The sequence below is a fragment of the Tachypleus tridentatus genome, chromosome 8 (genome assembly GCF_004210375.1).
Source record: "Tachypleus tridentatus isolate NWPU-2018 chromosome 8, ASM421037v1, whole genome shotgun sequence".
Classification (NCBI taxonomy): Eukaryota; Metazoa; Arthropoda; class Merostomata; order Xiphosura; family Limulidae; genus Tachypleus; species Tachypleus tridentatus.
The window spans coordinates 132,237,029-132,258,320 of NC_134832.1; the positions used below are offsets into that span (position 1 = coordinate 132,237,029).

A 21,292-nucleotide genomic window follows, 5' to 3' on the forward strand; every position below is an offset into this window, starting at 1 on the left:
TCATTTACTTTTGGATTGTTTTCAAACTAAGTATGACCGATTGATATTAAAGGTTGTACTTGAAACAGTGTGATTTATAAGATATGCCTTTCATGAAAACAAAACCAAAGAAAAGGAAAAATCTTATGTTGGGATCCCTGAAATGTCTTTGTTCCAGCAAAGAAAGCATTACTGCAAGAATAGAGAAAAGGTTAGAAACATTAATGGTAAAGAAAGGCAGACATCCCAGACAGATGGAAGGAAAACTATAGCAAAGGTATCAACGAAAGTGTGGAAGTATCTAGAGATTGTTCTAAGAAAAACCATGTGAAGGATAGGCCTAGAGCTCAGTCACTTTCGAGATTTAGTACCAGAGAAATATGTGAAACAAGTGAAAAAAAACATTAGAAAATAAGAATAGGAGCACCAAAAAATAAGGAAATAAGGTAATAATGGGTGGGTAACGTTACAACATTTGAGTTTCCTACATGGCACAACGTCACAGGGTGTGTGGCCATTGTTCCGCCCATTTCTGCTTCGTGCTTTACTTTGAACTTTGTTCCAATTATATACTTGAATTGAATTTTATCAATGTTTTTATCGATGGTTTTATACTATTCTTTCTGGCCCACCCCTCACTAATCGGATAGCTATAATGTTTGTAAACCAAAAAGGTGTGACAATTGGAGCTTTCTGTCTCACTACCGACACATCAAACATCCCTCTCATTATGATATGTATATCGTTAAGATCAAATAATTTTATTATAGGTGTATATGTACTTGGTTGTTGGAAAAAAAAAAGTTTACAATATATATAAATTTAGCTATATACACTTTTCATTTGGTTTCAACAATTACAAAGTTACCAAAACGTTTTAACGTTGCACTTGTTAAAAATCAACAAGTATTTTAACGTTATTCCTTCCATTTCTATTTTCTTTAATTTTTCTTTTATTGGAAAAAGGTTAATCTTGTGTTAATAGGAAGCAGTTCCTTACAAATTAAATACTAAAAATGATATAATTACCTTATATTACAATAGGCCTCAAGACAAACAATAACCCTTGCCACAATTTGAATTCTTTCAATTAAATCTATTGAAGTTTTATAAGTTATATTTTGATGTTCTAATTAGTTTGTTTGCTAGAGGGAGCTGTAGGTCTAATGATAATAATATTAAGTCGGTGTGGAAGATTCTAAGTTAACTTTCAAATCTAGATTATAAATACGAGGCTTGTGTGAAGTGTGGGGAGTTGTTTTGAGTTTTTTAAGATATACAGTTAACTCACTCAGACTAAAGTCGGGAACAGATTACACCAACAGAGTATATTACAGAAAAAAAAAGAACCGTATAACTAGCATCTTCATAACGAATGGTCCTAATCGTACTGTTCCAATGCACAGCCCATTTCAACCATTGTCATATGCACCATCTTTCTCTATGAAAAACAGGTTCCATCTGGTTTTATATCCTCTCTTTCTCCAAGTTAGTATAATAGGTCTGCTATACAGCTACAGGGGGTGGAGGGTGGAAGCACAACTCAGTTGTGAAAAATAACTTTTCACACGTGTTTTTGGTCAGTTGGAAGTGCGCTTGGCAACATTACAGGTGGTTTATTTTGGATTTACTGTAAATGTAACGTACTTCTTTCATTCACTGACAAGAGGACTGGTCTTGCGAAGTTTTTATCTAACATTTCTCTGCTGACATGGCATACAGATGCGGTTTTGATCATCTGATTTAGATTTAAAAAAGGGTACCTTATGATTCTGGTTAATCAGAATCGACAGGTAAAAGTCATATGCCTGTGCTGCGTATAATGGTGTGTCTTGTACAGGTGTTTTGGCACCTGTACCGTTGTTTGTAAAAATATAGTTGATGGAATATGTAACCCAAAGTTCTCAACAGCGGCCATCTGTTATCAACTGAACTACGATTTTACGATTATTCTTTATGTAAGTGAATATTCAGATGCTTTCTTTGTAGTCTAGCCAGGACGGATACACGAAAAATTTTTTGAAAAAGGTTTAAGCCGTGGGATGAACATCAACGTAATATATGAAACTGAGCATTATAAATGGGACAAGATGGGTAAGCAATCATTGTCATTACAGATTAGATGGCATATCGTGAAGTATCAATCAGCAGATGAATCATGAGTTATCTTATTAGCACGTTTTTGATATTGCTATAATATGATGCCCTTGTTTTTGTGGGTTTTTGCAGTGTTTCTCACAAAGCGATAACTGAATCATAGTAAATGAGAACGCATGAAGCTAATACATCTAAACTTCGATCTCTTACAATACAGAGAAGACTTGTATTAATCAAATACATATCTGAAGTAAGCAGTCGAACATTCAGTGGAAACAGTGGAAAAAATAATCCTGAAAGTTCTTGACATTTAGATAATTGTTTATTTACTTTTTAATACCATTATAAATCATACAAGCAGTGACACTCATTAGATACGGTGATTAAAAGGCTTAAGACGAAGTGCAGGATGTTAGTTACGTAGGCGCTTCCATGTTATTTTTCGTAACCAGATACCATTGCATCAGTTGTCTAATTGGCCATTCGAGTGATTAACATCCGAACCTGATGTGTATTCTTTTTCGTTAACAAGGTAATTCTAATGCGATCATTTGATATTTTCAACGTCACTTAGACTAAATGGCTAGATTTAGTTTGTTTGTTTGTTTTTTTTTTTTTTGAATTTCCCACAATGCTACTCGAGGGCTATCTGTGCTAGCCGTCCCTAATTTAGCAGTGTAAGACAAGAGGGAAGGCAGCTACTCATCACCACCCACCGCCAACTCTTGGGCTACTCTTTTACCAACGAATAGTGGGATTGACCGTACCATTATAACGCCCCAACGGCTGAAAGTGCGAGCATGTTTGGTGAATAAATGAACGAAATATAATAGTTTCGTTGCAAAATATACAACTCCCGCTTGAATAGTTCGTTAAAGTACAAGTGAAGTGTTTTGGTGCAAAGTTACACAACGGGTTATATACGGTCTGTCTACTGGAGGGAATCGAACTTCGAACTTTGGTGTTATTAGTCTGGAGACTTCCCGCTAGCCCACTGGAAACAAACCTTGCTTGCTATGCATGTAATAAGTGTGTGTAGTCTGTCGTTTTCCGATACGTATCATATATTAACAAATACGTTACTCTACTTTGCGCGAAATTCAAAACAAATAAACAAAAACAAAGCTGCATGAGAGCTATCTGCGCTAGTCGTCTCTAATTTAGCAGTGTAAGACTAGAGGGAAGGCAGATAGTCATCAATCGTCACCAATCGCCATGACTGACAGTCATATTATAATGCTCCACGGCTGAAAGGGCGAGCATGTTTGGTGTGACGCGATTCGAACCCGCGACCTTCAGATTATGAGTCGAGGGTCCTAACCACCTGGCCATGCCAGACCGCCCACCTTTTTTAGTGGAATCTTAAATTCCAGTTTCTATAAACTGTTATATTTTATTGAATGACGATCATTTGAAGAATCAGTTATTATAGCGTATTTAAAAAACGTAATACATATTTAAGCGTAAAATTTGCTGATTGAATATATTATTATTTACATAATATATACATTTAAAACGCTAATTTTCTGTCCTCCGACATTAAGGTTTCAATGTGTAATTGACTTCCCAAAATACTGCCATTCTGTAAAAAAACAATCTCATAGTAAATTTTGTGTGTGCCACAAATCTTAAGCCCTGTTATCATTTTTACCCAGACTTGTGTTTTCGTGACAAATCTCTGAGTTTGTGCTAAATGAAAACTAGAACTGAAGGTGACACTTATGTAACGAGCTATGTGACTTTTACTGAGACTTTAAAAACATATTGACATTAAAGATGAAGTACGTGACTTCGTATTATTGCCTCCGAGTGGCACGGCAATAAAGTCAGCAGACTTTCAACGTTAGAAACCAAGTTTCGATACCTATGGAGGAAGAACCCAGGTAGCCCATTATGTAGCTTCGTGACAGACTCGCATTAAACGAAACAATGAACGTAGAACAACAATTTGGAAAAAAATTATTTCAAAATAAAACCACTGTTATAAAATATAAATCACTTGCTTGGTTGCTATGCAAATCACGCATCTGGTCGTTGTCATGGTGAGTATCTCATACGATTATCTAAGCTCTTCTTGTTTCTTGTAATATGTATTAGCTAGTAACTAATTTGTTTTGCATGTCTGCTGCTACTAGCTGTTATCTTTAGGGAAGTCTTAAAAACGACAGTATGTTGTGGTCATGGCCGAGAATTGATCCCACATCTCTTTCTAAGGTTTGGCTTGTTTTGAATTTCGAGCAAAGCTACACGAGAGCTAACTGTGCTAACCGTTCCTAATTTTGCAGTGTAAGACTAGAGGGAAGGCAGGTAGTCATCACCACCTACTGCCAACTATTGGACTATTCTTTTACCAACGAATAGTGGGGTTGACCGTTACTTTATAACGCTCCCATGGCTCAAAGGGCGAGCATGTTTAGCGCGACGGGGATTCGAACCCATGACTCTCAGATTACGAGTCGCATGCCTTAACACGCGTGGCATGCCGGGCGTCTAAGAAAGAATGGAGTGATATACACTCGTTAAATTCACATATAGTCATCACTCACTACACAGAATTTGTATAACTAGATATTAAGTTTGAACTCGGAACAAGAAGTAACCTTGAATTACTTACTAGAAAATTATTTTCGCGTTGTTTGCACCAACCATAAATCTTCAATTAACATGAAAAGTCGAATATTCCGTACTCCCAAACCTTACTACTACTTTATTATAGCCAAAGCTTACTACTACTTTATTATAGTGAACGTAAAGTATGAGAATAATGCATAATTAAAAACAAATTATTTTTATAACTGTAGGATCGATATATTACTGAAAGAATCATTTCATCCAGCTACTTCTGTTGTTGTAGCTCTTTCCCCATCTCTTATGGTTCAGCGCAAAGTCTTATAATGTTAAAAACCGCGCGTTTCCATACACAAGAAGGGCAAAGCACAGATAGCCCATCTTGTAGCTTCTGCTTCATAAGAAACAGGCCCGGCATGGCCTAGCGCGTAAGGCGTGCGACTCGTAATCCGAGGGTCGCGGGTTCGCACCCGCGTCGCGCTAAACATGCTCGCCCTCCCAGCCGTGGGGGTGTATAATGTGACGGTCAATCCCACTATTCGTTGGTAAAAGAGTAGCCCAAGAGTTGGCGGTGGGTGGTGATGACTAGCTGCCTTCCCTCTAGTCTTACACTGCTAAATTAGGGACGGCTAGCACAAATAGCCCTCGAGTAGCTTTGTGCGAAATTCCAAATTCATAAGAAACAAGCAAAGTATTTGAGTTTTAAATATGCAGATTACACCCAAGACAAATGTCTCGAAAGATATAAAGATAAATGAATGATAAGAAAGAAACGGTTTAACGACATAGTTGAGACAAAGATAGATTTATTTACAGAGTAAGTTTCAGTGCTTTAAACTCTAAATAATTTATAAAGATTTTAGAAAACAGACATTACGTACGTCAAACTTTGTTGATGGCCTAAAGTAGTATTGACACATCATTTCCATCCCCCCAAAAAAACAAAAAAGAAATCTTGTCTAATTTGGTTTAGTTATAGCTACTCTAACCCGTTTAACTTTGTACCACAGTGATTTATGTAACCCACATAGAAGCTACACCTTGGTAAGGAAATGGTTACGTCTTCAAATTTGTGTTATAACTGTAATAAAACCGTATACACAAAATAATAGAAACCTATAACTGTAGAGCAGACTAGTTCTCACTTCGTGTGTAGCTACCTACATGATAAAGAAATGAAAAAAAACAACAACACAACAACAAAGGTTTATGAATGCAGATGGAAAACACATTTATATAGAGCTGAACGAGTTGTAATTTGTTGGGACTAAATTGACGATAGCGGTCGAGCTGCCCGTCAAGTCATAGGTCATTATGTCTCGAATATCTACATTTTCTGGTAATCAGATCGGAAAACCTCCGTCTACTAAGGAAACTGAGGTCAAAAAACAGAACTATCAAACAAAGATAGGAAGCAAATTTCAAGTATTTCGTGATAACAGATATTGACGGATATTTTTTATTATGACTAAACTTAAATGGACGGAAATTGTCTGTTGCAAAAACACCACTACAGAGGACGACGTTTCGACAGCTCCCCGTCTTTGTTCTTCATGTCTTCGGAAGATTTTCGAAACGTCGTCCTCTACTCTTGTGTTTTTTCCTACAACAGGCAGTTACTGCCTCTTCCAGTTTACTCTGCCTAAATAATCTTTCAAATAATATTCATTATTCTCTAGGAACATCGATTTTCACCAGAATAATATTTAGGAAGTTATGATTGTTTTTTTTTTTAATTTCGAGGACTATCTGTACTAGTCGTCGCTAATGTATTAGTGTAAGACGAGAGGGAAGGTAGCTAGTCATCACCATCTACCGCCAACTCTTGGGCTACTCTTTTACCAACGAATAGTGGGATTGGCCGTAACATTATAACGCCCCCACGGCTGAAAGGGCGAGCATGTTTGGCGCGACGGGGATGCGAACTCGCGACCCTCAGATTACGAGTCGCAAGCCTTAACACGCTTGGCCATGCTGGGCCAGGAAGTTATGAGAAATAAACTTTAAGCTTGTCTTCTTGTGTAAACTATTCGTCTCTGTTAACAGTCGAAAGAGAAAATAGTTTATAGTTATGCTTATATATATCCGAAATTTGATCGTTTCTCAATGGAACTGTGGTCAGACAAATAATTTAATATTTCACATTGTTCTGTACTTGTGATAAGGTTATAGTGTGGTGATAACCCAACGAGGTAATGGATCCATCCTTTATAGTATCCATTGTACTAGGTTATGGAGGCGGTGTAATATCTTGGAATTCATTTACATGGCATGAACTAAGTTCCCTGCCTCGTTTAAATGACCAGATGCACCCACAATGCTCTACTTTTTACAACGTGGTTGGTGCATTGGGCATGATACGGTTTTTCAGTAACTACCCTGGCCTGTAGTGTACTCATCAAAAATATATAGGATGTATCAAAACAAGCTATCAGGACTGGAGAGAAGATACCGAGTCAACAATCCGGTCTGTCAGTTCCAAACCATGAACAGCTAATACGGCAGATAAATCCTTGTGAAACTTTGCACGAAATATCTACAAAACCAAAAAAACAAGAAATAAATGTACTGCTATTTTTCACTTTGCATTGAGTGTGTGTTTAAGACATTGAATGTTTTCTATGTTGGTTAAATCATTCATCATAGTTTAGGGCTAGTTTTTAGCACGAATTTGGTGATTTTTTCGACATCAACTGATCACGAGTATGAATTTTGATAATTTTCTAATCATTCTATATTAAAGCGGTGGCCATTTAGTTCAAGCAGAAAAGGTGGTTTTCAAATCTTTATTACATAAAAATTACAAAACGTTATGTAGTTACCATGAAGTGGTAGAATAGCTGTCGATGTCATGTATTATGTGTATGTCCAGTTAAAACAATGCTTAATTTTGGTAAGAACAGCCAAAGACTTAAGACACGATAGTTTGGTGAAGTTTGAAATTATACAACTATTGTTTTAAGAGTATTTATTACATAAATGCTAATACACTGAAACGCCACGTTTTTCTTACTTATTACAGAGAATTTTAACGTATATTTTTTATATTACTTAACCATTTTGTTGTTAAGGTCAAGGATAAGCGCGTTAAGCACTAAAGACAGGCCTAAAAACGTTTGGGAAACATAGTTTATTCAGCTGTATCCTTGATTAAAACATCGAAAACTTAATTTCACATTATTAAAAACTATTGTTTTTATAAATTATGAGGCCAGTCATTTTGTCTCCCAATTTAGTTGTTAGGATTCTTTGAAGGATTATTGTATTTTGTCTTTGAGGATGTAATAACTTGTAGCCTTCAGCTTACTTTCCGATAACATAATACTAAATCGAAATACTTCTAAACCTACGTGTCATAGCTAGCCATAGCCAGGTGGTTAAGACACTTGACTCGTAATCTGAGGGTCGCGAGTTCGAATTCCCTTAACTCCTAAAATGCTCGCCTTTTCAACTGTGGGGGCTTATAATGTAACGGTCAATCCCACTATTCGTTGGTAAAAGAGTAGCCCCAGAGTTGAAGGTGGATGGTGATGACTAGCCGTCTTATGTCTAGTCTTGCACTACTAAATTAGGGATGGCTAGCGCAGATAGCTCTCGTGTAGCTTTCCGCAAAATTCAAACCAAAACAAACCTTCGCGTCATACATTTTTGTTAGGCCTTTAGCGGGAAGAAATTTACATTTGTGGTGGTACTACACAAAATTTTGTCTTATTTTGGCTAGTGGTTAAAAATAGGTAAGACTCATTTTTCAGTTTGTTTGTTGTTAAGCGCAAAGCTACACAACGGGCTGTTCTCAGCACGAGTGTCGAAACCCGGTTCTGAGCATTATAAGCCTTCAGACTTACTTCAGAACCACTTGAGGCCTTGTTTTCAGAGTTAAGAGCCCATTTACAATATTTTTTGAACAATATGTTGCAAAGAGATGAATTGTATTTTAAAATTGTAATAATTTAATTAGAATGAGAGTAAGAAGTTTGGATTAACTGTATTTAAATAAACCAAACCTACCAATTTATCTGAAAATATTTAGCACAAACCAATAGAGTATCCAGTGGGATGGTTTTGGTTGAATTCCATTCCTCCAGCTACTTTTTTTTTTTTTTAATTCTGTTAAAAAATAGTTAGTATACAATATATTCTCAAATACTGGTCTTACATTTTATCTTTCGTAATTAGAATTACATAAAAATGTAATTTTAAAGCTAATGTTTCTTTGAAACAAGAGGAGATGATTTTTTTGTTTTTAGTTTATGTAATATTTCTTTTAATATGCCTTTAAAAATCTCTCCATGGTCACGCATCATTAGAGCGTGCTCGGAAGTCAAGCTGACTTTGCCAGCCCCCTAGCGTAATCCTGAGTTTAGGGTTGAAATGTTGGTAAAAAGTTAATAAATAATTCTCTTCAAGGAAATCGGTAGTGAAAAGGTTTATGTATACCTCATTAAAACTTACTATTTCTGTAGTGTTAAAGCTCTGGATATTATATACTATGTAATAACTCACATTTAGTCTCTAGAGTTATGTATAGTGAAGCTGTATCCGAAATAACTGGATAATCGTACATTTGTCAAGTAAAGCGTTTAAAGATTTTTATGTTAAAAACAAATTTAATACCATCAATACGTTATTGCATTAAACTACTCTAAGCTAGTTTCACAGACTCTTTTAGTCTGTGGTTCCCTTGAGTGGAATAAAAAAGTTTGAGCCCCACAAATAATTACTAATAAACTTTTACGATATCTATGAAGTACTTTTTCTATTCAATTCTATGTGCGTAATTTAATATGATCTTTTCTTTTCAATTTACATGCATTGTAATTAGATCGTTAGCAATTTATTACGTTAGGGTTAAATTTGTAGACACTTGATTTTATGTAAAGTTATCTTATTTTGATTTTAATTTAATAATTTTTTTCTCATGCATTGTAATTAGATCGTTAGCAGTTTATTACGTTAGGGTTAAATTTGTAGACACACTTGATTTTATGTAAAGTTATCTTATTTTGATTTTAATTTAATAATTTTTTTCTCATGCATTGTAATTAGATCGTTAGCAGTTTATTACGTTAGGGTTAAATTTGTAGACACACTTGATTTTATGTAAAGTTATCTTATTTTGATTTTAATTTAATGATTTTTTTCTTATCAATTTACATGCATTATAATTAGATCGTTAGCAGTTTATTACGTTAGGGTTAAATTTGTAGACACACTTGATTTTATGTAAAGTTATCTTATTTTGATTTTAATTTAATGATTTTTTTCTTATCAATTTACATGCATTATAATTAGATCGTTAGCAGTTTATTACGTTAGGGTTAAATTTGTAGACACACTTGATTTTATGTAAAGTTATCTTATTTTGATTTTAAAACATGAAGCAGTTGCGTTACTTAATTAATTCATTATCATTTTATTGGCTTATTGTTTATTTAGAATAAAAAGTAATTCAGCATCTTTGTTTTCAGCATTTTTTTGGGAGCCCCAAATAAAATTTTGTTTGTTTGTTTGTTTGTTTGTTTTGGAATTTCGCACAAAGCTACTCGAGGGCTATCTGTGCTAGCCGTCCCTAATTTAGTAGTGTAAGACTAGAGGGAAGGCAGCTAGTCATCATCACCCACCGCCAACTCTTGGGCTACTCTTTTACCAACGAATAGTGGGATTGACCGTAACATTATACACCCCCACGGCTGGGAGGGCGAGCATGTTTAGCGCGACGCGGGCGCGAACCCGCGACCCTCGAATTACGAGTCGCACGCCTTACGCGCTTGGCCATGCCAGGCCCCAAAGAAAAACCATCATGGTTCCAGGGGAACCGCGGGAAACTGCTATAAACAATACTATAAACGTGCTGTGTTCGTTATGCCTAACTTTTCATCTTTATTTTCTTCACACTTAAACCAAATAATACGATGAATGGAATATCGTTTTCACTTTCCACATGCTGCTGTTAAATTTAATTACAGTTAGTAAATGAAACCCGATTTATTTTATGAACCCCATCATTTTTTACATCTTGTTTTCACCTTCAACACTCCCCCCATCCCCCTGTTACCATATAAGCTTATTCACGCAGGTTTTATATTAACATATATCTTAAACACCTTGAGTGTTTGCGAGCGTACGCGTGACGTAAAAAGCTGCCACGAGCTTCACGTTCCAAGTTTGCTCCACTTTTGACTATGCTGAGTAGGTGAGAGGCAGCATAACCTGCATACATGATAGGATATGGTAAAATAATTAACGTATTTTTGTTTTTATAAAATGTGGTTTTGGTGATACCAAACCAAAACTTTAATCTATTAGCGTGTATTTTGTAGAAATACTTCTATTGCAAAATCGGAAACAAGGGGTTATTGAGTCATCTGTGTATATTGTCTGAAATCGTATGTTCTAGATTTTACATTTAAGACCACTGACGGAATTCTTTGGTGGACTAAAAAATTAGCTCCGTGCTTATCAGAAAAATACGGACTTGCCCTTTTTTGTTAGTGTAAAGATAACAGTAAAAATATTTTATCTTCGTATTGAGTCGTCTTTTTTACTTTAACGATATATCGATGTTTCATGTGCTTTCACGCTGTCTATTGAGTGAGCCTGCACGTGCTTCGTAGCGCCCCCAAGTATCAGTACGTGTTTTCTTTGAGTGGGTAGAAGGGGTGAGAGTTGGTTGAGCAGCGAAGAAACAGGTGCTGACTTATATCCATTGTTTCCGAACTGAGGAGGTAAAAGTGGTAACGCTTCAACATGTGTGGGCATACAGTTAGTTATGACTCTGGCCACCATGCTGACCATTAGTGCCGACCCTTATAACATCTCGGACAAGTCCTTGAATCCCGGTGCGAGTAGACCCAAGTGTCAGACCAAGAACCCACCGCGGGAGAATGCGCCTGGACGTCACTCTAACGCGCGCACTCTCTCAAAGAGAAGAAAATACCGTTCCAAATCTGTCGCCTCAACGGATCCTCGCAGCCCCTATTTTACCAGCCGCGGAGCGGGAGCTTTCTTCGCAGGGCAAATTCGCCGAGCACCTAGCGTATCGTGCGTAGAGGATGCCCATGGTGCCGCAAATTATCTTGGATTTACCGCAGTAAGTAACGAATGTAATAGTGGACGACTGAGGGGCAGCCAACAGGACCTTAACGGACAAATCCCTGGCTTAAACTTGTCTCTGTCTCCTGATGATCCCAAAGCAGCAACTATTCACCAACATTACTATCCCGAAGGTGGGTGGGGGTGGATGGTATGTGGCTGTGCTACGATAGCACAATTACTGACCATTGGTCTTCTGGCCGCATATGGCTTGTTCATCTATCAAACACAACAGCACTTTCGTTCTGACGTCAACATTATAGGGGCAGGTAAGCCTAATAGAAGTAACTTAAGTAAATCTGTATTTTATGAAACATTTAATAATAATAAAAAAGAAAGAAGGTTCTCATCAGTTTTACTCGTAAATTATAATTTCCATGACTTGAACCAGTTACTAATATTTAGCGCGTTTCTTCTTGTTTGCCGTCATTTTAAAGGTCGCGTCGAGTTGTTTAATAAAAAACTTTTCGTTAATGTTACGCTGACGATTAACTACTTATTTCTCAGGTGATTTAGTCACGTTATCATAAAGCGTTCAGTTACCGTTATATTGATTAATAGCTGTTTAACTCTTCCATCAGATTTGCTTTATCTATTTTATCATTAATTTTTTGGTTATTGTTATACGGCTTAACTTTCCGTCAGATTTGCTTTACCTGTTTTATCATTAATTTGTTGGTTATTGTTATACTGCTTAACTTTCAGTCATATTTGTTTTATTTTATCATTACGCTTTTGATTATTATCATTTTGAAAAATATCTCAAATTATCTACTTGTTTTTATACAGTTTGCTGTTGGTAATACTGTATTATATTGAGAAAATTATTTTCGCCTCTAACACCTTTCGGTGTATATAATATGCATAAAAAGGTTGAACTAAATCACAGATTTGATTTATAAAATACATTGGACACCTCAGAATTAATTATAGAAATTAGCTATATTATTGTTGGAGTTTATTTGTCTACATTTTGTGCATGACTCGCGTATTATTAGGAACCCGGTAACGAAAGTCATGGACCCATGATAATTTGTTCCATAAATACCTCAAATATCTGTTGGAAAAGTCTGCATGGACCATAATATTTGCTTACCCTGTGCAGTTTCGTAGATCCAGAATTATCTCGTTATCACATATGCAACGATACCAGAAAAAAGAACAAATAACACCTTCGTAAGGGTATTTCTAAGTGAACAAAAAAAGGCTTAACATTACTTGATCATAAGATGATTTATTAAAATTGTGAGAATCTGATATTAATCTTCCAAGCGTTACAGCCATGGTATGAAAAACTCACTATTCGCGAATGGCAATGCACATTTTGAAACCACTGTTGTGATATTATAGTCAACTAAGCCACAGGTAAAGTCAAGGTTCAATAGTTAGGGATAAGTGGTACGCGTATAAAATATCAATGTACTAACTTGATATTTAAGTTAGTAAATATCTACTAAAATTAGTAGATTTTTAGCTGACGCGAGGTAAAATACAGTTAATGTGCTAGTATCAGTATACTGGCATGTGATACAAATATTAGGGTATAGAATATATTTTTTACGCTGAAATTAGAGAAAATATATTGCTTTAATATTACTACACTGACTTGAAATAAAAGAAAAGTGTACTAATATTTAATTTGTATGCTGAAATCAGTTACAGTATATTCTATGCGCTAATATTTGTACGCTGATGTGAGGTAAAAATATATTCTGTGCGCTAATATTAATACATTAATCCAAATACTTTTCTTTAATATATTAACATTAGAACACTGGCATGAGAAATATATTAATGAGCCAATACTACGGTTGATATTTTCGATTGAATGTATTTATGGTGGTTGATATGAAAAATCAAAACTACAGCCACATATGAAAAAAGCTTGCAGCGTCAGAGGAACGTGTTAAACGCAGATGTTCGGGTGTGACTTCGACGTCGGTTGACAATTACTAAAACGACTACAAACCCTTGATGCATGTCTCGTATAAACGAAGTCAATTTACTTTTAATTTTTTCTTAGCACCGTAAGTTTCATATTTTTCTTTCTTTCAACGAATCTTAATTGGCTTTGTTGTACTAGCATCTGAAGCACATAAAACGACTTAATACTCCAAGAGTAATAGTTCCTACTGCCAAACATTTCATTAACAAGCACGAAATAGAAATTCGTAGCCTACAACGTTTTCTTTTACTTCGAGTCTCTAATTAGGCTTAATGATCTCTCTACTTCGTTGATAAAGAAAAGTCAATTAAACACGTAATACCGTAGTTGTTTTTGTTACCATATCTATTTTTGTTTTTATTGTCAATTGAATTTTATCCTGAATAAATACTAGTAGAGCTTTCAAAATAGTGGGTGTAATGAACATAGCTTCAGTACGAGTGAATGAATTTGCCACAGTAACGTTCCTTGCATGGTAAACACTATATCGCAAGAATCAACTTTACTGGCTTTGCTTTTATTAATAGCGAATTTCACAAACAAACTAAATAATTATTATTATTTTACTTATAGTCAGCATCTAACTAAATGCTATATTTGGTTTAATATGAAAAGCCAATAGTGAAAATTACTGTTTTTTTGTTTTTTTTACTTGTTTCAGAATTTCGCGCATAACATTTTGTAATTTTTGAAATTGAAGAGTAGAAAGAACGCAGTTAATTTACAGCAACAACCACATACTTGTCTGGTTGAATAGTCGGGTTTCACTGTCACTTTTGTAGTGCATTAACGGCTCCAAAGTACATAGTTTGTGTTTTTCTCTGAATCGATTCACGAACCATGGATCTTCAAAGTCGCAGTCCAAACATGCGAACCACTAGGCCGCTATCAGCTTAAAATTACTGATGATTATATCAAAATAAACTTGTAAAACTAACAAAATAAGACCAATATTTTTATGAATCATTCACGTGTCATTTTACGTGCTGTTAAAGTCGAACATTTTTATCAGACGAACAACCAAGAACTCGCTATTAAATTTCTAATTCGAAATACACTATGAAAATATAAGCAGGTAAAACATTAATATCAAAGTAGATGATGATGTCACAAATGAGACCTAATCTTCAGGGATCAGTATCAGATAATTTTTCAACTGAAGATAAAACTTCTAAATTGAATGTAAAAATTTGTTTTGAATTTTGCGCAAAGCAACACGAGGGCTATCTGCGCTAGCCGTCCCTAATTTAGCAGCGTAGGAGTAGAGGGAGGGCAGCTAGTCATCACCACCCACCGCCATCTCTTGGGCTACTCTTTAAACAACGAATACTGGGATTGATCGTCACATTGCAACGCTTCCACGGCTAAAAGGGGCGAACATGTTTTGTGTGAAGGGGATTCGAACCCTTGACCCTCATATTACAACTTAAGTACCTTAACCACCTGGCCATGCCAGGTCGACTGTAAAAAATAGTTAACTTTAATGCAATAAAGTTGTGTTTTTTAAATAATAGCAAAAATTTATCATTTCTGAGAATTTACATTGAAAATCAAACTAATATTTAAGTGAAAATTAAGAAAGTAACTTAACGAAGCCAACCTTGTATAACAAATTGACTAGAAATAGAACATGTTTTAGATCACACGAGATAACTGAAAATCCCATATTCATTAGAAAGTATTAATTCATGAGTTGAATATTTTTCTACAGGCAAGCGATAATTTATAATTTAAATATAGAAGTAAACGGATATTTTCTAAATGAATATTGTAGCCTAAGCGAAAAACTTGTAATTTTTAACAGTGGAACAAATGGTGGTTTCTAACTTAAGTATAGAAGGAAACTGGCATTACCTAAACTGAATGTAATAGCATAATAATGGATACTATTGTACTTCATGTCTTAGATAATGTTAAATAGTCAACACTAACTTCGCTTGTATAGTAAAAACCGAAAAATATATACCCAATATCAAATGTATTTCTTTCCGTGTTACAGGACACGATTTTTTTAAAGTTTTAGTGTTTAAAGAAAGAAAAAGATATTTTCGCAACTCTTAGGTCGCGCACGTGCTAACTATCAAGTTTGCCATCAGTAACTAGTAGTTATTTATATCTTTCTGAGCCTCTCACTTTGAGATTAGTTTAGAACAAGTGGCTCTGCTGTATTTGTCGGACCGGATTACGAGAGTTTAAATACACACCTGCAGAAGATAGAAATCAGTTGAGACATGTAAGAAAAAAAACAGTAATAGACTCGGTTACTGACTGGACAAATTATACATTACTTTAACAGTATTGAAAGCAAGGTTCAGATATTTTTACCGCCGGAATTAAGATGGTCGAAGAATCTTGTAAAAAAAAAAAGGATTAACACTGCTTTTTAAGATTATATTTTTTAGAAGAAAATCTCCACTGATCGCTTTGAGAGTTAACGTATATAAAAACGAAGAACAAACCACCTACTGGATTAATAATGAGATCGCTAGACTTGTGGGAAAGAAGAAACGGAACCCTGGTGAATCAAACTGAGATCACAAACTCATGGGAAAGAAATACTTTTAAATTTGTTTGTTTGTCAAATTTCGTATAAAGCTATTTGAGGGCTATCAACACTAAATATCCTCAATTTAAAAGTGATAGACTAGGAGGCAAACTGATTAGAAGTTTCACTGTTATATTACAAATCACAATTTGTTTGGTTACTATAAAAAGAAATATTAGTTCTTAAAAGATCCAAAACTTTAAAAAATGTATCTTTTGTAACACGACCAAAAATATATTTGATATTGGGTATATATTTTTAGGTGTTGACTAATACAAGCGTAGTACTGTAAGCTATTTAACATTATCTAAGACATGAAGTATAATAGTATTCATTATTATGCTGTTTACATTCAGTTTAGAAATTATTAAACGCTGATACGTATAAGTTTTCCAGTTGCAAAATATGACTAGCTTTTCGTTTAGTCTACAAGTTACTAGTCGCTGCAAACTTCAGTTCAGAAAATGCCAATTTACTTTTATATTTAAATTAGAAATCACCATTTGTTTCATTGTTAAAAATTACCAGTTTTTCGCTTAGGCTACAATTTACTAGTCGCTACAATACTAAAAAACTTAATGCTGCACCTTACAAACTGTCATATAACATTCTATTGACTTTAATAGTGTTAATTTTACCCATTTATCTTATACACCAGCATATCTTTCGTTATATATACCAGCTGATTACTTGTGGTGTCAGTGCATTAGATCCGCGCATGATGTATTCATAACGTCATATCTGCACCATGAGAATGGAAAAAGTAAAGTTTTTCCGTGACTGGAAATGGAAGCGAAACAAGAAAATTGTGACCCCTGTTGCAAATCTACGTGCACACAGGATAAAAACTGTGCAATGTTGGGAGTAGCATATTGCTTAATAAAAAAGTTTTTCCAGTATCATATAAGTGAGAGTTCCATTATGATAGTATGATATAGAAATTAGTAGACTTAGTGAATAGTAAACCGTATGATCTCAGGCTAAACCCTGCTGGAAATGTTACTTGGACGGATTACCTAGCAGAAAGTTAATTAATAGTCACTTTTAGCCTACTTAGCCACCAAACGAATCTAGTGAGTTCCGTAGGTTAAGAATTCTATTGTCTGTCTCAGACGGAGAATTATTTAGTACTTCCTTAAATATATAAAAAGATATAGTAACTTTAACATCCCGGAGTTTCGGAGAAGGGCAGTTTTCAGTAGAAGCGAACGATAGAACAATACAAATTGTCTTGTATAAGCGTTTACAAAACTGTTTTTTTTTTTTTAAAATATTGTTATTATAAAATAGACCGGAAGTGAAAGAAGTAAACTCTGACAAGGCTTGCATAATCAGATAAATGTAAATAATGTGTTCTGAGACTAAACATATCGTGTGAAAGTATTTTTAACTTTATACAACTAATTTTGTTTTGGAGGAACGTATTTGAATTTTAAACGTAGCGTATCGCAGTATTTTCACTACTTAATACAGTGCCTCTGTATGCGATATTTAGAGTACATAGGTTATAGTGATCAATTTCAATGTTTCGATTAGTTAGTTACAATATTTTCTTTGTGGCTCTTCGTCAAATAATTCTGTAGTTTGCTGAACGGTTTATAAATGCAAGTCACTGAAATGTAGGCTTCGGCTCATGTCTTTGTACAAGATAACTTTATAACCCAACCTTACAAGTCTCAAGTTGAGAACTTTAATACTTTTGTCGATGTTTCTTAAAGACAACCTAAAATATTTAAATGAATTATTGTCACATCATAAAGCTTAACAAGGAAACAATGATTTAAAGTAGCAATTTTAATCGCTGTTTTTGTCCAGTGTGATGATAATTTTAGACAATTCTTTTTGATTATAACAAAGTTACCAAATTTTAGCGAAGAACTTTTCTTATTTCATTTAATGCTTCCCAAATTTTATTCTTTCACTCCGTATTGCGTTTAGTTAAAGCGACATCTTTAGATTCTTTTACTAATCTGTTAATCAGTGTAAGTCTTTGATTTATGGTTCTTTCCATACATGTTATTTCATCGATGCCAGTTTCAGTCAAAGATTTATGCAGTGTATATGCTTTTTCTTTGCACAGGTTTTGTCTGTTCGTTGTTCAGCACAAATCGACTAAAAGAGACTATATGTGTCGTGCCCATCGCGTTTATTCGAAATCCTCAGACTGACCGCTCAGTCATCGGAGGGTTTTTGCTTTGTTTCACTAAATAAGTGACCTCTTCTTACTGTTTCAACAGTGGTATCACTTGATAAACAAGTAGAAATGATGGGCCATAACGAACCTCCAGTAAAGGAAAACGTAACTAAAAGTAACATAATGAATGTTAATCATATTCAAAGACCAATCAAAGTTATCAACGCAAGTGCGGCCTAGATGTTAAGAAGACTTGCTTTTCCTTGTGGTGGAGTTTGCTGACCCACCTTGCGTATGACAAAGTCAAATGTTTTCAGAACTATAATGGCTACCGTACAATATTTAATATTATAAAGATACTTTCAAAACAGAGCTGATAAGTGGCCTACTTCAAAGTGTGACTTAGTTTTTTGTTTAAATACTAATATGAACACGTGAACTTCAACTTAGCCCCTCCTCCTCCTGATGGCTCAACGATAAATAAGTCTGACGGCTTAAGTTTTAAAACAAATTCTTCCCATAGCAGCTGTGGACAAAACACAGATAGTTGACTGTGTGGAGTTGTGTCGAAAAACAGACACCTCAGAATACACCTCCATATAGAATGAGACGGTGGTACGTAAAGTTTTCTTACGTTTATTTTTTGTCTGTATAATTTCGTTGCGAGCTAAGTTGTCTACAGATAAAAAAATAGGAGTAGTTCTATAGTATCTCAATACACTTACGTATCTTTCTTTGTCTAGATCCCTTCCTGTTTAGTGCTTGTGTGTCTCCTGATGTAGTGCCCCTGTGTTTAGATTTCTCCCTAAGAATTACCCCTATGAGTATTTTATTCCGTATTTCTTCCGTGCCTATATTTCTTCCTTCTTAGTTCATCCGTGAGTAAATTTCAACCTTATGTAATATTAATAAGTGAATAATTACTAATCGATTTCTTTATGCTTTCCCAGAAAATTGCAACGTATATAAGCTTCCTTTCATATTGTCATTCTTATTCGGACATCTTTGGGAGTTATTTGCGACTATAAAGATGGATCCTATTTATACATTTTTTCATACTTCCGGCTAATGTCACGCCCATCCAAGGTTGTGTTTCGCTCTCTAGTTAGCCTTGGATTCTGTGAAGGCCTTCTTCCTTCACATTACCAGTTAGATTTCGTACCTGGGTAAATTTACTTCCGATTTTCAGTAACATTGAAATATTTCCGAGTGAAACTTAAAGCCTATATGGACTTATTTATATGGATACGGGCTAGATTTCGTTTTTGTGCAGATGCTCTTTCGGTTTAGCCCCCAATGGCTCAGCGGTATGTCTGTGGATTTACAACGCTAAAACTGGGTTTCAATACCTGTAATGGGCAGAGCACAAATAACCCATTGAATAGCTTTGTGCTTAATTCAAAACAACAACTTCTTTCGGTTTATAATAAGAAATAAACACAATATGAGCTTTTTTCTGTATATACAGATGCATTTTTGTTTCTTTGTTATTACGCGTATTGCTAAACAATGGGCTGTCTGTGATCTGCCCATCGCGAGCATCGAAAATTTTAGGCGTCATAATCTGCCAGACTTATCACTAAGCCACTGGGAGGAATTTTGCTTCCTTTTTAAAAATTGGTTTATTCCCTTAGATTTATACAACTCTTTTAACATTTATTATAAACAAGTGTGATGATAGTTTTTCAAGACACAATAATATATCAATACAATATCTCTCGGTTTAAAGTTACTATAATATACTTCTAATATGAAACAGTAAACAGGCGCAGTATCGGGTAAGAAATGCAACTACCATCTGGAACAGATTTACTCTTATACATTTATTTTAATACCTACGTTTGTTTCAATAGTTTTTTTATGCATGTGACGTATATCGTTTGATATGCACTGCCCAAGTCCCGCCTGTTATCGAATTTTGTAGAAGATTCTCGACAGCAAGAATCAACAGTATGTGATTTACGAAAATACTAGCGTGTCTTCGAACATTGTTAGACGTTCTTGAATCTTGCGTGATTGCTACATAACATTAAGCCATCATAAGACGAAAAGAGACAGTTGTATGTTGTTTTGTCAGCTACAGACGGTATACTATAAGCCTAGGAAACTATAATTGCGATTAATGCTTATTAATCGGAAAACTACAGAATTCGACCAGGAACGTTTATAGATCCCTAACGTTACGAACTGTTCGACTTCAAAGAATTAACTTCGGGCGTTATATTTCTACAAGGACACTAGACATCTTCTTCGGTAAAAAGTGAGCTTATTAATGCATTAAGCCAAACAAGAAAGAGCTAACTAGAATTTCCGTCAAGTGAAGTGTATCTGTGTAACAACATAAAAGTAATTTATGTCTCGTAGACCTGGACCGTTAATAAAATATTCAGCTCCAGACCAGATAGAAGACTGAATATTGTTTGTGAGTTTGTAAAACTTTTGTATGTAAATCAATATTTTTAATAATTATTTGTTAGTGAATGCACTGATCTTACTTTGTTTTACTAAAAATTGAATAAGACGTAAGCAAGCCAGACGGTTAATGTTAACCGATAGCAAATAAAATGGTCGGGAGGATCTCAAATCACGACTAGCCTTATTACTCTCTAACCAAAGGCGAGAGGCCAACTAATCTACAGGTGTGCGTTTGATAGCTGCCTCAGAAAGTCAGACGACAGAATAAACTACTTACTAGATGTCTTGGATTGAACAATATCATGCATGTTTACTAGTTAACTAATGTAAATTGCAAACGGTTTTCGTATTTTTATGTGTCTCGAGTTTCATATTTAGTCGTCAGAGCAGTAATTTATAGCTATTGAATCGAAAATTTCTATTTCAAGCATTATCAGTTAGAGAAGACATTACATTATTTTTCGTCTAGCAATATAATTGCACACTTCATAGGATGTTGTTTGACGTTTTCAACGTG

The 21,292-nt window shown here is 34.9% G+C and overlaps 1 protein-coding gene across 3 annotated transcripts in view; it reads left to right on the forward strand.

The window, feature by feature from the left end:
* Positions 1–21,292, forward strand: part of LOC143223514 (monocarboxylate transporter 12-B-like) — a 259,055-nt gene that overhangs the window by 179,437 nt on the left and 58,326 nt on the right. The window contains exon 1 of one of the 3 annotated variants that reach the window (XM_076451592.1): positions 10,821–12,005. The exons of the other annotated variants lie outside the window; for them this stretch is intronic. Within the exon in view, the coding sequence (XP_076307707.1) occupies positions 11,414–12,005 (592 nt within the window). The 5' untranslated portion in view covers positions 10,821–11,413. Of the gene's footprint in view, positions 1–10,820; positions 12,006–21,292 lie in introns of those variants that run through there. 3 annotated transcript variants of the gene reach the window in all.